Source organism: Artemia sp. Qi Xiang Cuo, chromosome 6, assembly GCF_049724085.1.
Source record: "Artemia sp. Qi Xiang Cuo chromosome 6, ASM4972408v1, whole genome shotgun sequence".
Lineage (NCBI taxonomy): Eukaryota > Metazoa > Arthropoda > Branchiopoda > Anostraca > Artemiidae > Artemia > Artemia sp. Qi Xiang Cuo.
The window spans coordinates 79,577,265-79,589,595 of NC_142799.1; the positions used below are offsets into that span (position 1 = coordinate 79,577,265).

General features: G+C 36.0%; 1 protein-coding gene across 1 annotated transcript in view; it reads right to left on the reverse strand.

Annotated features, from left to right (window-relative positions):
- The window catches only part of LOC148951638 (uncharacterized), a 79,232-nt gene that overhangs the window by 34,983 nt on the left and 31,918 nt on the right, over positions 1 to 12,331 (reverse strand). Inside the window, exon 4 of the mRNA XM_089091171.1 lies at positions 64 to 116. Within this exon, the coding sequence (XP_088947297.1) occupies positions 64 to 116 (53 nt within the window). The remainder of the gene's footprint in view (positions 1 to 63; positions 117 to 12,331) is intronic.

The following is a 12,331-nucleotide window of genomic DNA, read 5'->3' on the forward strand; positions in this document are numbered from 1 at the left end:
TAGAAGGATTTTTCTAAAAAAAATGATAATAATAAAAAAAAAACATAGAAAAAAGGGGAATACCTCCTCGGAAGAATTTCTTGCAGAGATTTCGATTTTCAACTGCATCTCCTCAACTAGAAAAAGGGAGCAATTAAAAAAACTATTTTGAAACAAAAGTTAGAAAAATTAACAATAACTATTATCATCAACAAAAACATTACTACCAATGCAGCGTAGAAAGATTCTAAATACAACACCACCCACTATAAACAGTCATAACACCATCAAAATGTCATACCGGAGGTTTTGAACTGTCATATTCCAAAAGAAAATATAACACTCTCAAAATACCCGGTAAAAAATTATTTTGAAGGGTTAAAAATGCATATTTCTTTCAATCTATTTTTTCTTTTTCATTAAGCAGTGTTGTTCTGATTACTTATATTTTGTGCATGTATTGAGTACTCCTCCAAGCACCTTTCTGAGTAATATGCAACGTTTCAAAACTTCTTAATCACTCAAGTGTTCCCGTTGTAGATGTTGTAGGTATTTCCAATTTTACTATTTTGACAAAAACACCGCGCAGAGACAATACTTTCTTTTTCAGTTAGGAGAAATAACAACTGTAAAATAGTAAAAACAAAACTTCATAAAGACTAGGTCGTATTTTAAGTCTTAAAAAAACAAGGACATCAAACTCAAATAGCTTTAGCCTCTCATGACTCATGTTGGGTCTATTTATGACTGATAATCACGAATTTTTTTTCAAAATTATGAAGCTTTTAAGGCAGTACCAAATTTTCATCAGTGTTGCCGCGTTGAATCGTGTAAATAAATAAACGAATCTAGTTAGTTAAATTTGACAACGCTTTGCGGTCTTAGAAATTTAAATACTGACAATCTGTTGATTCCCAAAAATAATCAATCTTCAAAAGAAAGTTACGCCTTCTGGAGCTATTTGGTACCAAATCATTTAGCTTCATAATAATATTATTTGAAAAAAACTACGTTTTCTAAAGAGTTAAAGAGGCTGAGTTACAAGGTCGAACCTTAAAACGTACAGGGATTAGGAGGCACACTTGGGGGCTCCCGCCCCCCAAACCCCCCGCTTTCGCAGCCTTTAAATAAAAAAAAAGTTTTTTTTAACTGAAAGTAAGGAGCGACATTAAATCTTAAAACGAACAGAAATTATTCCGTATAGGAAAGGGGCTGTGCCCTCCTCAACGCCTCGCTCTTTACGCTAAAGTTTGACTTTCTCACAACTCTTTTTTTAAACAATAAAACTTTAGCGTAAATAGCGAGGCGTTGAGGAGGGCAAAGCCCCTTTCATATACGGAATAATTTCTGTTCGTTTTAAGATTTAATGTCGCTCCCTACTTTCAGTTTAAAAAACTTTTTTTTTTATGTAAAGGCTGCGAAAGCGGGGGTTTGGGGGCGGCAGCCCCCAACTGTGCCTCCTAATCCCTGTATGTTTTAAGGTTCAACCTTGTAGCTCACCCTCTTTAACTCTTTAGAAAACGTAGTTTTTTTTCAAATAATTTCTGCACGTTTTTGTACAGTTTATTACTTATTATGGCGTGACTAACTGTTAGATGATTTGACAGCTTGCGGGCTAGCCCGAACGGGAAACGATAAGAGCCCGCTTATAGCGGGTTCTTATAGGAAAACGAGGTTTTTCGTAAATGTAAATTCGGGGGATAATTTTTTCGGTCTGAAAATATCAAAAGGCCCTAACAGGTCGAATTTTGCTTTGAATGAGTCCTCATTCATCCGGATCAGTTGCGAACTGTGGCCTGTAGGCGTGGATAACAAAAAAAAAGAGAAATGAAAATTAAGTGGCTATATTTGGTTTTTGGAAAACAGGAGTAATCGGATTGAGCTGAAATTTCGAGGATAAGCTCCCGGGCCCTAGGAAAGCTTAACCTCTAAATTTCAGCCCAATCGGACAACGTTAAAGGGGGGCTGGGGTGGGAGGGTCGAAACTTCCGACCCAGTTTACCCCATGAAGATAAAGTCGGAGGAGGATGAAATTTTGCACGTTTCTTAGTTTGAGCTTGGGCTACAAAATGCGATCACCGCCATCTCTCTGTGACCTCTAGGACCTGAAATCGCTTAACATTGTGGTGGGTCGCCTCTTTATAGAGGCACAAGTGTGCCTCCTTGAAAAATAACTTTTATTCCTCTAAAAGCCCTAGAGCCATGGCAATGCAAAATTCAATTCCAATTAAATCTGACTCCATAAACAAAAACATTATATAAACTACAAAATTCAATAGATCATACTACTGTTTTATCTACTGTCACTGACTCAATATCAGGGCGTCGGATATTATAAAAGTTTATGACACTTTATGAGAAACTATTAGCAAGAGCTGCTGAAAAACTAAGGCCACATTCCCCAGCTGATTTGAATGTTTGTTCGATCATAGTGTTAGTTTATGTATATAATTTTTTTCTTTTTATTTTAACTCCTTTTTCCTAAGTGTTCCTATTTTGTATCCTATAAAAAATTATTAGTAATATTAGCGGTAGTTTAACAAATTACCCACATAGGAATAGAGAGTACACTTTCAAGAAAATATGAATGACATCAAATAAGATGATTGGGATAGAAAAATGCGGCACAAGAAAAATAAATTAATTCGGGGAATTAAGGCACACTACTTAACACGGAAGTCTAGGACAGTAAATTTTTTTCTTTTTGTTTCTTTCTTGCTCCCATCTACGTTCGTAGCTTTTAGAACACAAGTGTCTCCATGCAGCGGTTTCTAAATACGGGTTAGAACTGGTAGACCAATCGTCTACCAAGTATAATTTGGTTTATTCCTTCCCAGTCCACAAAATCTAAAAATGCATAAAAAACACAAACATTTTCGCTTTTGAAGCGGCAAAAATACCTTGTTCACAGAAAATAAGTTGACCCAAAGGCTTTTATATAAACAGCGGTTCTAAACTTATATAAAAGATCTCATATATCCAGTGGTGCAAATTCGTCACAGGGCTAAGCCACCTGAGTCACATTCTACACTAATCAGAGGCCTCCAGTCTTTCTCATACCATCTTGTGTGCTATGCAGTAGAAATGTCCCCGGAATACCATCTTTGACCATGGGAACATGTTCTTCCATTTAAGCCGCATACCCAAGTCACATCAGCGGCTTTTCATATATTAATGATAGTAACGCATTTACTAGCATGGCGAGCATCATATATAGTACAGTCAATTTAAGGTTTAACCCCAAACAAATTGCAATATTTTTTATTTTGGTACCATTCGAACCCGAAAAAAAATCGTCAACAACATATAAAAAATCAGCCAAAATAGGACGAGGTGAAATTGACCATTTTTCGTCTTTTCTTTTAAAATGACGACTTTTTAAAAACGACTTAATTTGCACGTATAGAAAGTCGGTAATGGGTAAATCTGGTATGTAGATCATGAATATGCACTTGTTTTTGTTTTGAACGTTCAAGTTCAGCCCCCCCTCCCGCCCCTAAATCATGCGTCAATATAGGTCTGAGAGCAACATTACGCGAAGTTGAATTTATACAGAAATTTTTTTACTGCTAATGCAGAAAAGAAGTTGTGTCCAGGTTAATTTAATCCCCCCGTCCCCAACCCTAAACGTGGCCACCCCAATGTTTTTAAATCCAATAAGCAACTTCTTACAACTAGCTAAATCATCCATTTTATTTATTTTTTTTTAATCCCAGATAATTTGAAATTGCAAAAGGACTGGATTTAATTAATCGGTCTTCTTCATCTTCAGTTTGGACCTGAGATTTGGAACATTAGTTCCTTTGCAAGATTTGCAAACAATGTCAGATGTGATGCCATTCTGATGACAGCCACACCGGTAACTACCACGGGATCCATTATAACCACACTTCACGAGGGTGAGAATTAATTTTGGTGCCACTGGAAGATCCGTGAGGATACGGTACAGCATGCCGTTCTAGAGTCTCTATCCCCAATTATCAGGTTCAAAGGCATAGCTCTGAAGCCCAATCCAATTTTGTACTTTAAGATAGGATCGGAAACAGTGAAATTTCGCTGCTGCTGAAGTAGAAGGTAGATCTTGGGGATGGACGGAAGTTGTAGATGTTGCTACTTTTTGCTGAAGGTGTCGGTGTCGTTAACTGTCAAGATAATCAGTAGATTATCCACCGTACAATATAAAAGTACAACCTCTCCCGCTGCTCTAATTTCTTCTTTTGAAGCATCAATTAGAGGAAACATTGAAACATTTTTCTTATGCTGTTCTTCTGTTCTTTGTCTCTCAGCCATTTAAGCACAATCTCTTTGCCGAGTCCATGTGGATGGGAGATTGTGTCGCAGCCAAGAATTGCATGAGCAAAAGGAAGCAGTTTGTATGTTTCAGTCCCAATCTTCTTAATAATTGCTTCTATGTCCCAAGTTGCACCTGAAGTGGTTGCTTTAGGCTCTGTGTACAGGTAGACTTTGTAGGGCTCAGGAATACAATAATAAAGTAACAGCATTGACAAGTCGGTATCGTCACCGATAACTAAAGTATCCCAAGTCTTCGAACACTCAACCACTGAAAGCACAATAAGCAAGTCAGCATCAGCTGTATCTTGGATGGTTCTTAGACCTTTGCCTCAAAAATAATCAGAAAGTACACTGACGAAACAGGCCTACTCTTTTTGGACGAAAGAAATTCCTCGTTTTTGGTGGTTAGTCTCATTTGTGGGCTAAACAGTACTTCCCGTCCAGTGACACGGTTTCGCTTAAGATGAGTCATCTTTCGTCGAAGCACCTATGTCCTAGGCATCCAAGACAATAATGGCGTCTAGACATTTGGATGAAACGTATTTCCAGTATCGGTCTATGATCTCCTAATATGTTTCTTTCGTCGCCCAGGGAATCCTGTAAAGCAAAGCGCCCCTGTCCAAGACGTAGATACAAGTCAGACTAAACATTTCCCCAATAGTATCAATTTCTCAAAGTCGCTTGATAGCTTTTGCTAGCTCTGGTTTATTTGGCTTTCGGAATGTGCTAGAATCAGCAAAAGCGACACGGGATAGGAGCAAAGTTCATACTAAGTGAAGATACAGTGAAATATATATGGAACTTCAGGTCCAGACTCTAGAACTTTGCTGTTGACTCTTCCTACGACACCTTTATTATGACCGCTCATGTTTTTTCCGCCGTCTGTGATGATGTTCATTAATTTATCCCAGCTCAAGCCGCATGAAACCAGATCTTGTTGCAAGTGATGAAATAAATCCTCCCCCTTTGTAGTTCCATTAAGACCGCATGTTTTAAATAACTCCTCATATTCACGAAAGTTTGCGTCAATCCCTCAATACAAATATTAGGAATTGTGCCGTATCCCAAACGTCCGTTTCGTCCATCGCAAGAGAGAAATACGTAAAAGACTGCGCTTCATCCTTAAGTTGTTCACACAAGTTAGCACCCAAGTCTTCGATGCGGCTGGTACAAGTTCTAGCAGAGGGATTAAAGTTTTCAAAAACATTTTTCTGTTCCGGGCATACTTCCTCGACAATAGCTAAGACACTCTTTGACAACTTCGCTGTCATTAAATGGGTGATCATGATTTGCTGTTACTTCTCCCAATTTGTAGCTGGCATGTACAGCTGATTTGCTTTTATCTGTCTCAGCATTAAAGATTTTCTGCTGATTTTTGAGTGACGATTTATTTTTAATGATTGGGTTTTTCCGAGATTCACCTCCGAGACAGTCAAATTTAGTTTTGTGCTCAATATCGTAATGTCACTTCAAGTTATATTCCTTTACTACGGAAATACTCTTTTGACAGATTAAACAACAAGTTTTTTTTTAACTTCAATAAAAAAAATATAAGTTTGTCCATGCTTCATTAAATCCGTCTTTTATCAACGATCTTTCATTTTTAGAAACCATCATGGATGTGCAAAAATAAGGAATAAAATATAGGCCTATGTATATCTATTTGTTATTACGATACCCACCACCCAGTTTATCCCTACCTCTTTAGCATTGCTCCGGTTTTGACTGATTGTCTTGTTGTTTGCTATAGCAAAGTAGTTGATGCAGACAAAGTCACATACACTGGCAATTATAGTTACAAGTAGTTGGGGTTTCAGTCGCAATCAGTCACAGTCACAGCATGAAAAATTCACAATAGCAGTAGTACTAATTGCATAAGCAGTATTTGTAGTAGCCTTTTGACAACATGTATGCATAGAGTGCATTTTGACTTCGTTCAATATACAGTGCAATATCACCTAATAGTTTCACCTCAATGTCCTTAGCCATCCCAGATATACTGCAGATGGGCCATTTTAATATCCATATTTAGTTATAAATCCCCTCAACAGGTTCTGAAATATCAACTTAATACGTTTATCTGTTCCTAAGATGTTGTAATATGCCCTTATTGCAAACTTGGATGGACATAGTGATGTATCTCAATGTAGAAAGAATAAAATTGTCTTCGCTTAAAGGAAGATCGATCATAGAAAGAAAGAAAACGTTGGCTTTACCGGGACGGTTTCCGACCATGACAGATTCCATGGTAACTTCAACCTGGTCTAGGTTACTTGAGATGCCATGACGTAATCCAAAGACTATCTAAGTTTGAAATATTATCTTTTTCGAATTCTGGATGACGAAGATCATAACACATATGAAATGACAGAATCGTTTGACTTTCTACAGATGATTCGGATTCTTCCAGCTGTGTTTATCTCCTCAGCGGTAACCTCCCGCCTAGGGATACTTTTTAAAGTGACTTTTAGCCCTGGTGTTACAGCAGCAATGATACTCCTGCCACGAAAGGTGTTTCTGCCATGGAGAGTACACATGTTGTGATCAACGTTGTCCACCACGTGTTAGACCAGACTGTCAGATTTAATTCCTTGCAGTTTGATTCCATAATAAACGTTAGCATTTTTCCCAAACCCCAAAACTTCAAAATAGGAGTAGCAAAACTTCAGCAAATTCAAGGTATCAATCAAGAATTTGGAGGATTAGTGATGATGCACTTGAAGAGCCACTCCAAGTTGCAAGGGGGAAATGACTACGCGTGGGCGCACAGTCACGGGTGAATGTAACTAAGAAACTGGCTAGAAGCCGAAATACATTCGTATTTCGAAAGTGTAAGCGTACTGCTTACACTTTCTTTCAAACTCGAATGTGGGCAAAATGGGTCAGCTTGTTCTTGCGCATCACCGCATCTATTGACTAATTTCTTATCAAGAGCGGTGAAGAGCATTGCAGATGCCGCACAATTCTGAGATTTGTGCAAACCATTTATTTGATTGGGTGTACGTGAGGAGGGGGGGGGGAATATGCAAGATATGAGGACACAACTTTTTCCTAGCATTTTGGCATAGGAAGTGTAAATTTGTTTTGCGTGGATCCTACTTCGTGTAATATCAGACGTATATTAATGCACACATTATTTCAAGCGTGTGTGTGGGGGGAAGGGGCAAGCGACTCAGGGATGGTCAAAACACAGAACTGAGTCCATATTCACGAACTTTTTAAATTGCAGTAATTTTTTTTAAGTCGTAATTTTAGAAGAAAAGACGACACAACTTTAATCTCGCATCGACAGATTTGGGCCGATTATGTATATATTGTAGACAATTTTTTTCCGGTTTGAATGATACTAAGATCAAAACTGTTGCAATTAGTTTTAGGTAACCTCTAAAATTAATTTAGATTGACTATACTAATAGAAGTATCTATGCTATTGGTTGTTTGAACAAGAGGTAGGCGTGTTCCTGCGCAAAATTTTAAAAGCGAAATTTTTTAGTAAACATTTATAAAAAAATTAGATTTTTTTTCTTAGAATATTTAGAGAAGACTAAAAATATAAAAAAAAAAAAAAAAAAAAAAAATACGCTGATATCCAAAAAAATTACAAAGAAACATTTTAAATTACAGGGGACAATTCTGCCAAATTTTTTTTTCTATACCGATTGGCCAAACACAAACGTATTTCTAACTCAGCTAGGTTTTTTAATTGCATCATTGAAGGATAGCAGCTTTTCGAAACGAACGTGTCTCTAAAAAAAATATCTATTTTGGGCTGAAGATTCCGCCACCAACCAAAAAAATCGTCAATGAAAATAATTAATTATGCCATTACACATATTGAAAATCTTCATCCCCCTTCTGTTGTCTTTTAGAAGAATTAGTTTTGTTTTGTTTTTTATCAGTGAAATATCAAAAAACCTTCAATCTACACTGTTTTCTTCTTTTTTTGTGACACTTTAATCGGTTTTGAGCCCTACTCATATTAATTTCTGCTCGTTTTGAGTTTGACTCGGTTATTCATTGTAATTTCTATTCGTTTTGGGTTTCATTTATTTATCAATGCTGATTTTTGGTAGTTTTACGCTTGGTAGATTGTTTTATTTCATTTTTGCTCATTTTTGGTTTAATGGGGTTCTTTACTTTTCTTTGAAAAACTTATTTTGTGAAAAAAGTTTTTTTTAATTAATATGAAAAAAAACGAGCAAACATTGGTTTCAGTAATTCGCTTATACATAATCCTTACTACACAAAGATTGGTGGGAATAAATTGGTATAAGCTCCTTCTAAGAGTAGAAAATGTCATAAAATATCCAAAATCGTCACCAATAATAGAAAATTATCTTTTATTTGAAAAACTAACACCTCTGGATCTAGGGTAGTGCTACATGTATTCCGGTTTCACAGAAAAAACCTTCGTTTTCTTGCCTATCTGGGAAAATATTAAAAAAGCTTCAGTTTACGTGTTTCCGTTTTCTTTTGTGACACATTAAACCGTTTGCAATAGTTCCCAGCCTTTGTTTGGGCTGGTCCCAACATAACCTTTTTTTAATTCTTTGAAGGGAATGTATAAGAAATATTTAAAAATAAATTTTTCCAGGATTAATGGATTTCCAGGATTAGCGGCGTATTATCAGATGATTAAAACCTTGAAGCCTAATATGAAAAAAAGAGCAAACATTGGTTTCACTTTCGCTTATACATAATCCTTACTACACAAAGATTGGTAGGAATAAGTTTATATAAGCTCCTTCTAAGGAGCCCCTCGTGCATTTATAGAAAATTTCATAAATATATAGAAAATTTCATAAATATAAATGTCATAAATTGTAACATTTATAGAAAAAGTCATAAAATATGCAGAATTATCACCAATAATAGAAAATTATCTTTTTTCTGAAAAATTGACACCTCTGGATCTAGGGTAGTGCTGTATGTATTCCGGTCTCACAGAAAAAACGTTCGTTTTCTTGCCTATCTGCGAAATATTAAAAAAGCTTCAATTTATTTGTTTCCGTCTTCTTTTGAGACGTTAAACTGTTTGCAGTAGTCCCCGGCCGTTTCCAAAGAGTAGAATACATTGTTAGGCGATTTGAATCGTCAGAACGAAGACTCCATCCAGAAATTAACATGAATTATCATATTCATGTTATATCATATATCATATTATTTCTTGCATTTTCCGTATGAAACGCATATTTTTCAATGTTTGACAACTTTTTGGCTATTCTCTGTCAAAATCTAGCACTTGCATTTGTCAGGTTTTCAAGAAAACGCAAAATTGTTATTTAACCATTTTTGGAACGAAACAAATAGATGAAGATACCAATCATTAAATTTTCCTAATACTGTTGTCTTATCGCCTTTTGCGATTCCGTTTTCTAGAGAACGTAAAAATAGGTTTTATAATTCTTGTGCGTTCGTAATAGGTTTTGGCTGTGAGTAACTAGTGAAATCTGTTTTTAGTTTTTATCTGTTGGTATATCGTATCACAGAAATTATAGTCGATAGAAAAATTGTAAATTCGTCAATGGACTTGCCGCATCGACATTGGGGAAGGTCCATGATTATAGTAACCCAAAATAAAATTTTAGCTCAGATACTTGGTTTTAGCAGAGGATAGTCACTTTGTAACAAAATTATTGTAACAAAATTATGGAAGAAGGTAACTATTCCATTATCCTCAAGACTTCGACTTATTATTTAACCCTTAATTTTAGATAAAATTCCAGAAATAGAAATTCAAGCAGAAAGAAATATAAAAATTGTTCCATAAAATCCCCACCCTGTCTATATTTCCCCTGGAAAATACCCCACATGCAAACTTGAGCAGCCAAAAGCGAGTGGTCATTGAACGATTCAATTGTGTGTTGACTTTCTTTTTTTTTACCTTCGCTGACTTCTGTTTTATGCTATCAGGAATAAAGGCAACGTGTGCACTATATATTTTTTTTTTGGGGGGGGGGGGACAGGCATAACTGCGAAAAAAAAAATATATTAGTCTTATGTGCTAACCAACTTTTCTAGATTAAATATGGTCATGAAAGGACATGTCTCAAATTTGCCAAGTTTTAGGACATCTAAAAGAGTGCTATTAGGATTTGAACAGGGATATATTTAGTTCACAGATTTGAATAAGAAAAAAAATGCAAAAACTAGACATTACAGCTGAATATCGTAACCATTATGGTAGACAATAACATTTTTAATAAGTTTTTTAAAGATAAAAAAATTCTGAAATATTTGCGCCCTCGCCTTCTGAAAGGAATTTGAAATTATATATGAAGAAATCAGATATCAACATAGTTTTGCTTCAATGCAGCCATCTCTCCTGCCTTAGCCTTATTTTAATAAATAGATGACACAGAATGATTAATTAAACTCAGTGACAGGAATTATCCCTCAGATTATGTCCCGAAATAATAGGGATCTGGTTGACTGGTTTATAGATTGTGGCTTGTATATAGTATATTTTGCAGCACTAAGCACATAATGGGGGGGGGACGTCTGTAGCTAATCCTTTAATCCTCGGGCCTAATGCACCATTTGAGCATCCAATGAAAGGAATCAATAGATACAGGGTCATATACAGAGGGTTTTGCGCCTTTGCCCGAATCCTCACATACATTTGGAATACTAATGCCTAAGAAATTTGTCCACATTTAAGACTAAATCATAGAGAGATCCCTTTGAAAGAGTCCGATGAATCAAAAACTTCCTACGCAAAGAAAAAAGAAATCCGTTGAGGAATACAGTCCTTTCACTGGTTGAAAATTTCATAATCCCAATCCAATCCGGCTTTAGAAGGCTATTTGGATTTGTTCAAATTGAAACAAACAAAGTAAACTTTCCTTTCTGACGTACGCTTCAAAGAAAAAAATGAATAGCTAACAAATATATTCTACAAAAGCAATCCAGAGGAATAATGACACACTGTAATTACAGTGTATGACACACTGTTTTTATTATTTATTTATTTATTTTATTTTTAACCCACTGTACAATAAATGTAAAACAGTGAAGTAATACAAACAACAAAAAAGAAAAAGAACAACGACAATCTAACCACAAATATAATCACTAATAAAAAAAACGGATAAGACTGTGATGTGGGCCCAACCGAAAACTAGCATCCTGACTGATCTTCGCTTGCACCGTTTCAAGCGAGGACGGAATTGCTGTTGCACCATAACGACCAACAAGGCGCCTATTGCGCACAGCAAGCAGCAAATACAATAGGAACTTACAGTATCTAAAATAATTAACGTTCATTTGTTTCAGATCATGCTTAGTAAAAAGCGGATACTGCCCAGAAGCGGATAAAATTGCATGGTCACAGAAACTACAGTAGCGTTTAGCAAGACCATGCCTATTAAAACGTCCACAGTTCGCAACTATTTTTGCATAACCAGCTTTAAGCTTATCCTTCAAATCACAAATAAATTTACACCAGATGCTTCCTACGGATTCACATATGGAAATACCAAGCCATTAGATAACAGGGAAACTAGGTACCATAAAGGTGTTGCAAGCAAGGGGAGTAGCAGGGGGATTAACAGCGTTGAAAAGTAAATATTCACATTTCGAAGTATTTAATTATAGGCATATTTAAATAAGAATAGGTCAAACCATGATAACGATCCGTTCAAGCCTCATTTTGTAACGGCTGATCTGGTGTTGTTAATCATAATTTGATAAATAAGAAACTTCCGAAAAACCAAAAAAAACAACTGGAGGGAATCTTACTAATCACAATCGAAATGCAAGCATTAAAAATATGAGGCGAAAGAACTCCTCCTTGCCTAACCCCGCATTTAACAGGAATATTTCCAAAAGCACATCCATTCGATTTAAACCTCACATATGAATTCGAATACCAAAAACGTAGCAGAGAAATAATCGATGGGTTTATACCAAGCTGATGTAAAGAATAAAAAGCCTGAGGGTGCACAACACTGTCGAAAGCTTTAGATATATCTAAAGCACATATATATAATGATTGACCTTTCGTTTGTGCATCCTTAAAAAGGAGAGACAGCACCCGATGTACATGTTGACAAGAAAT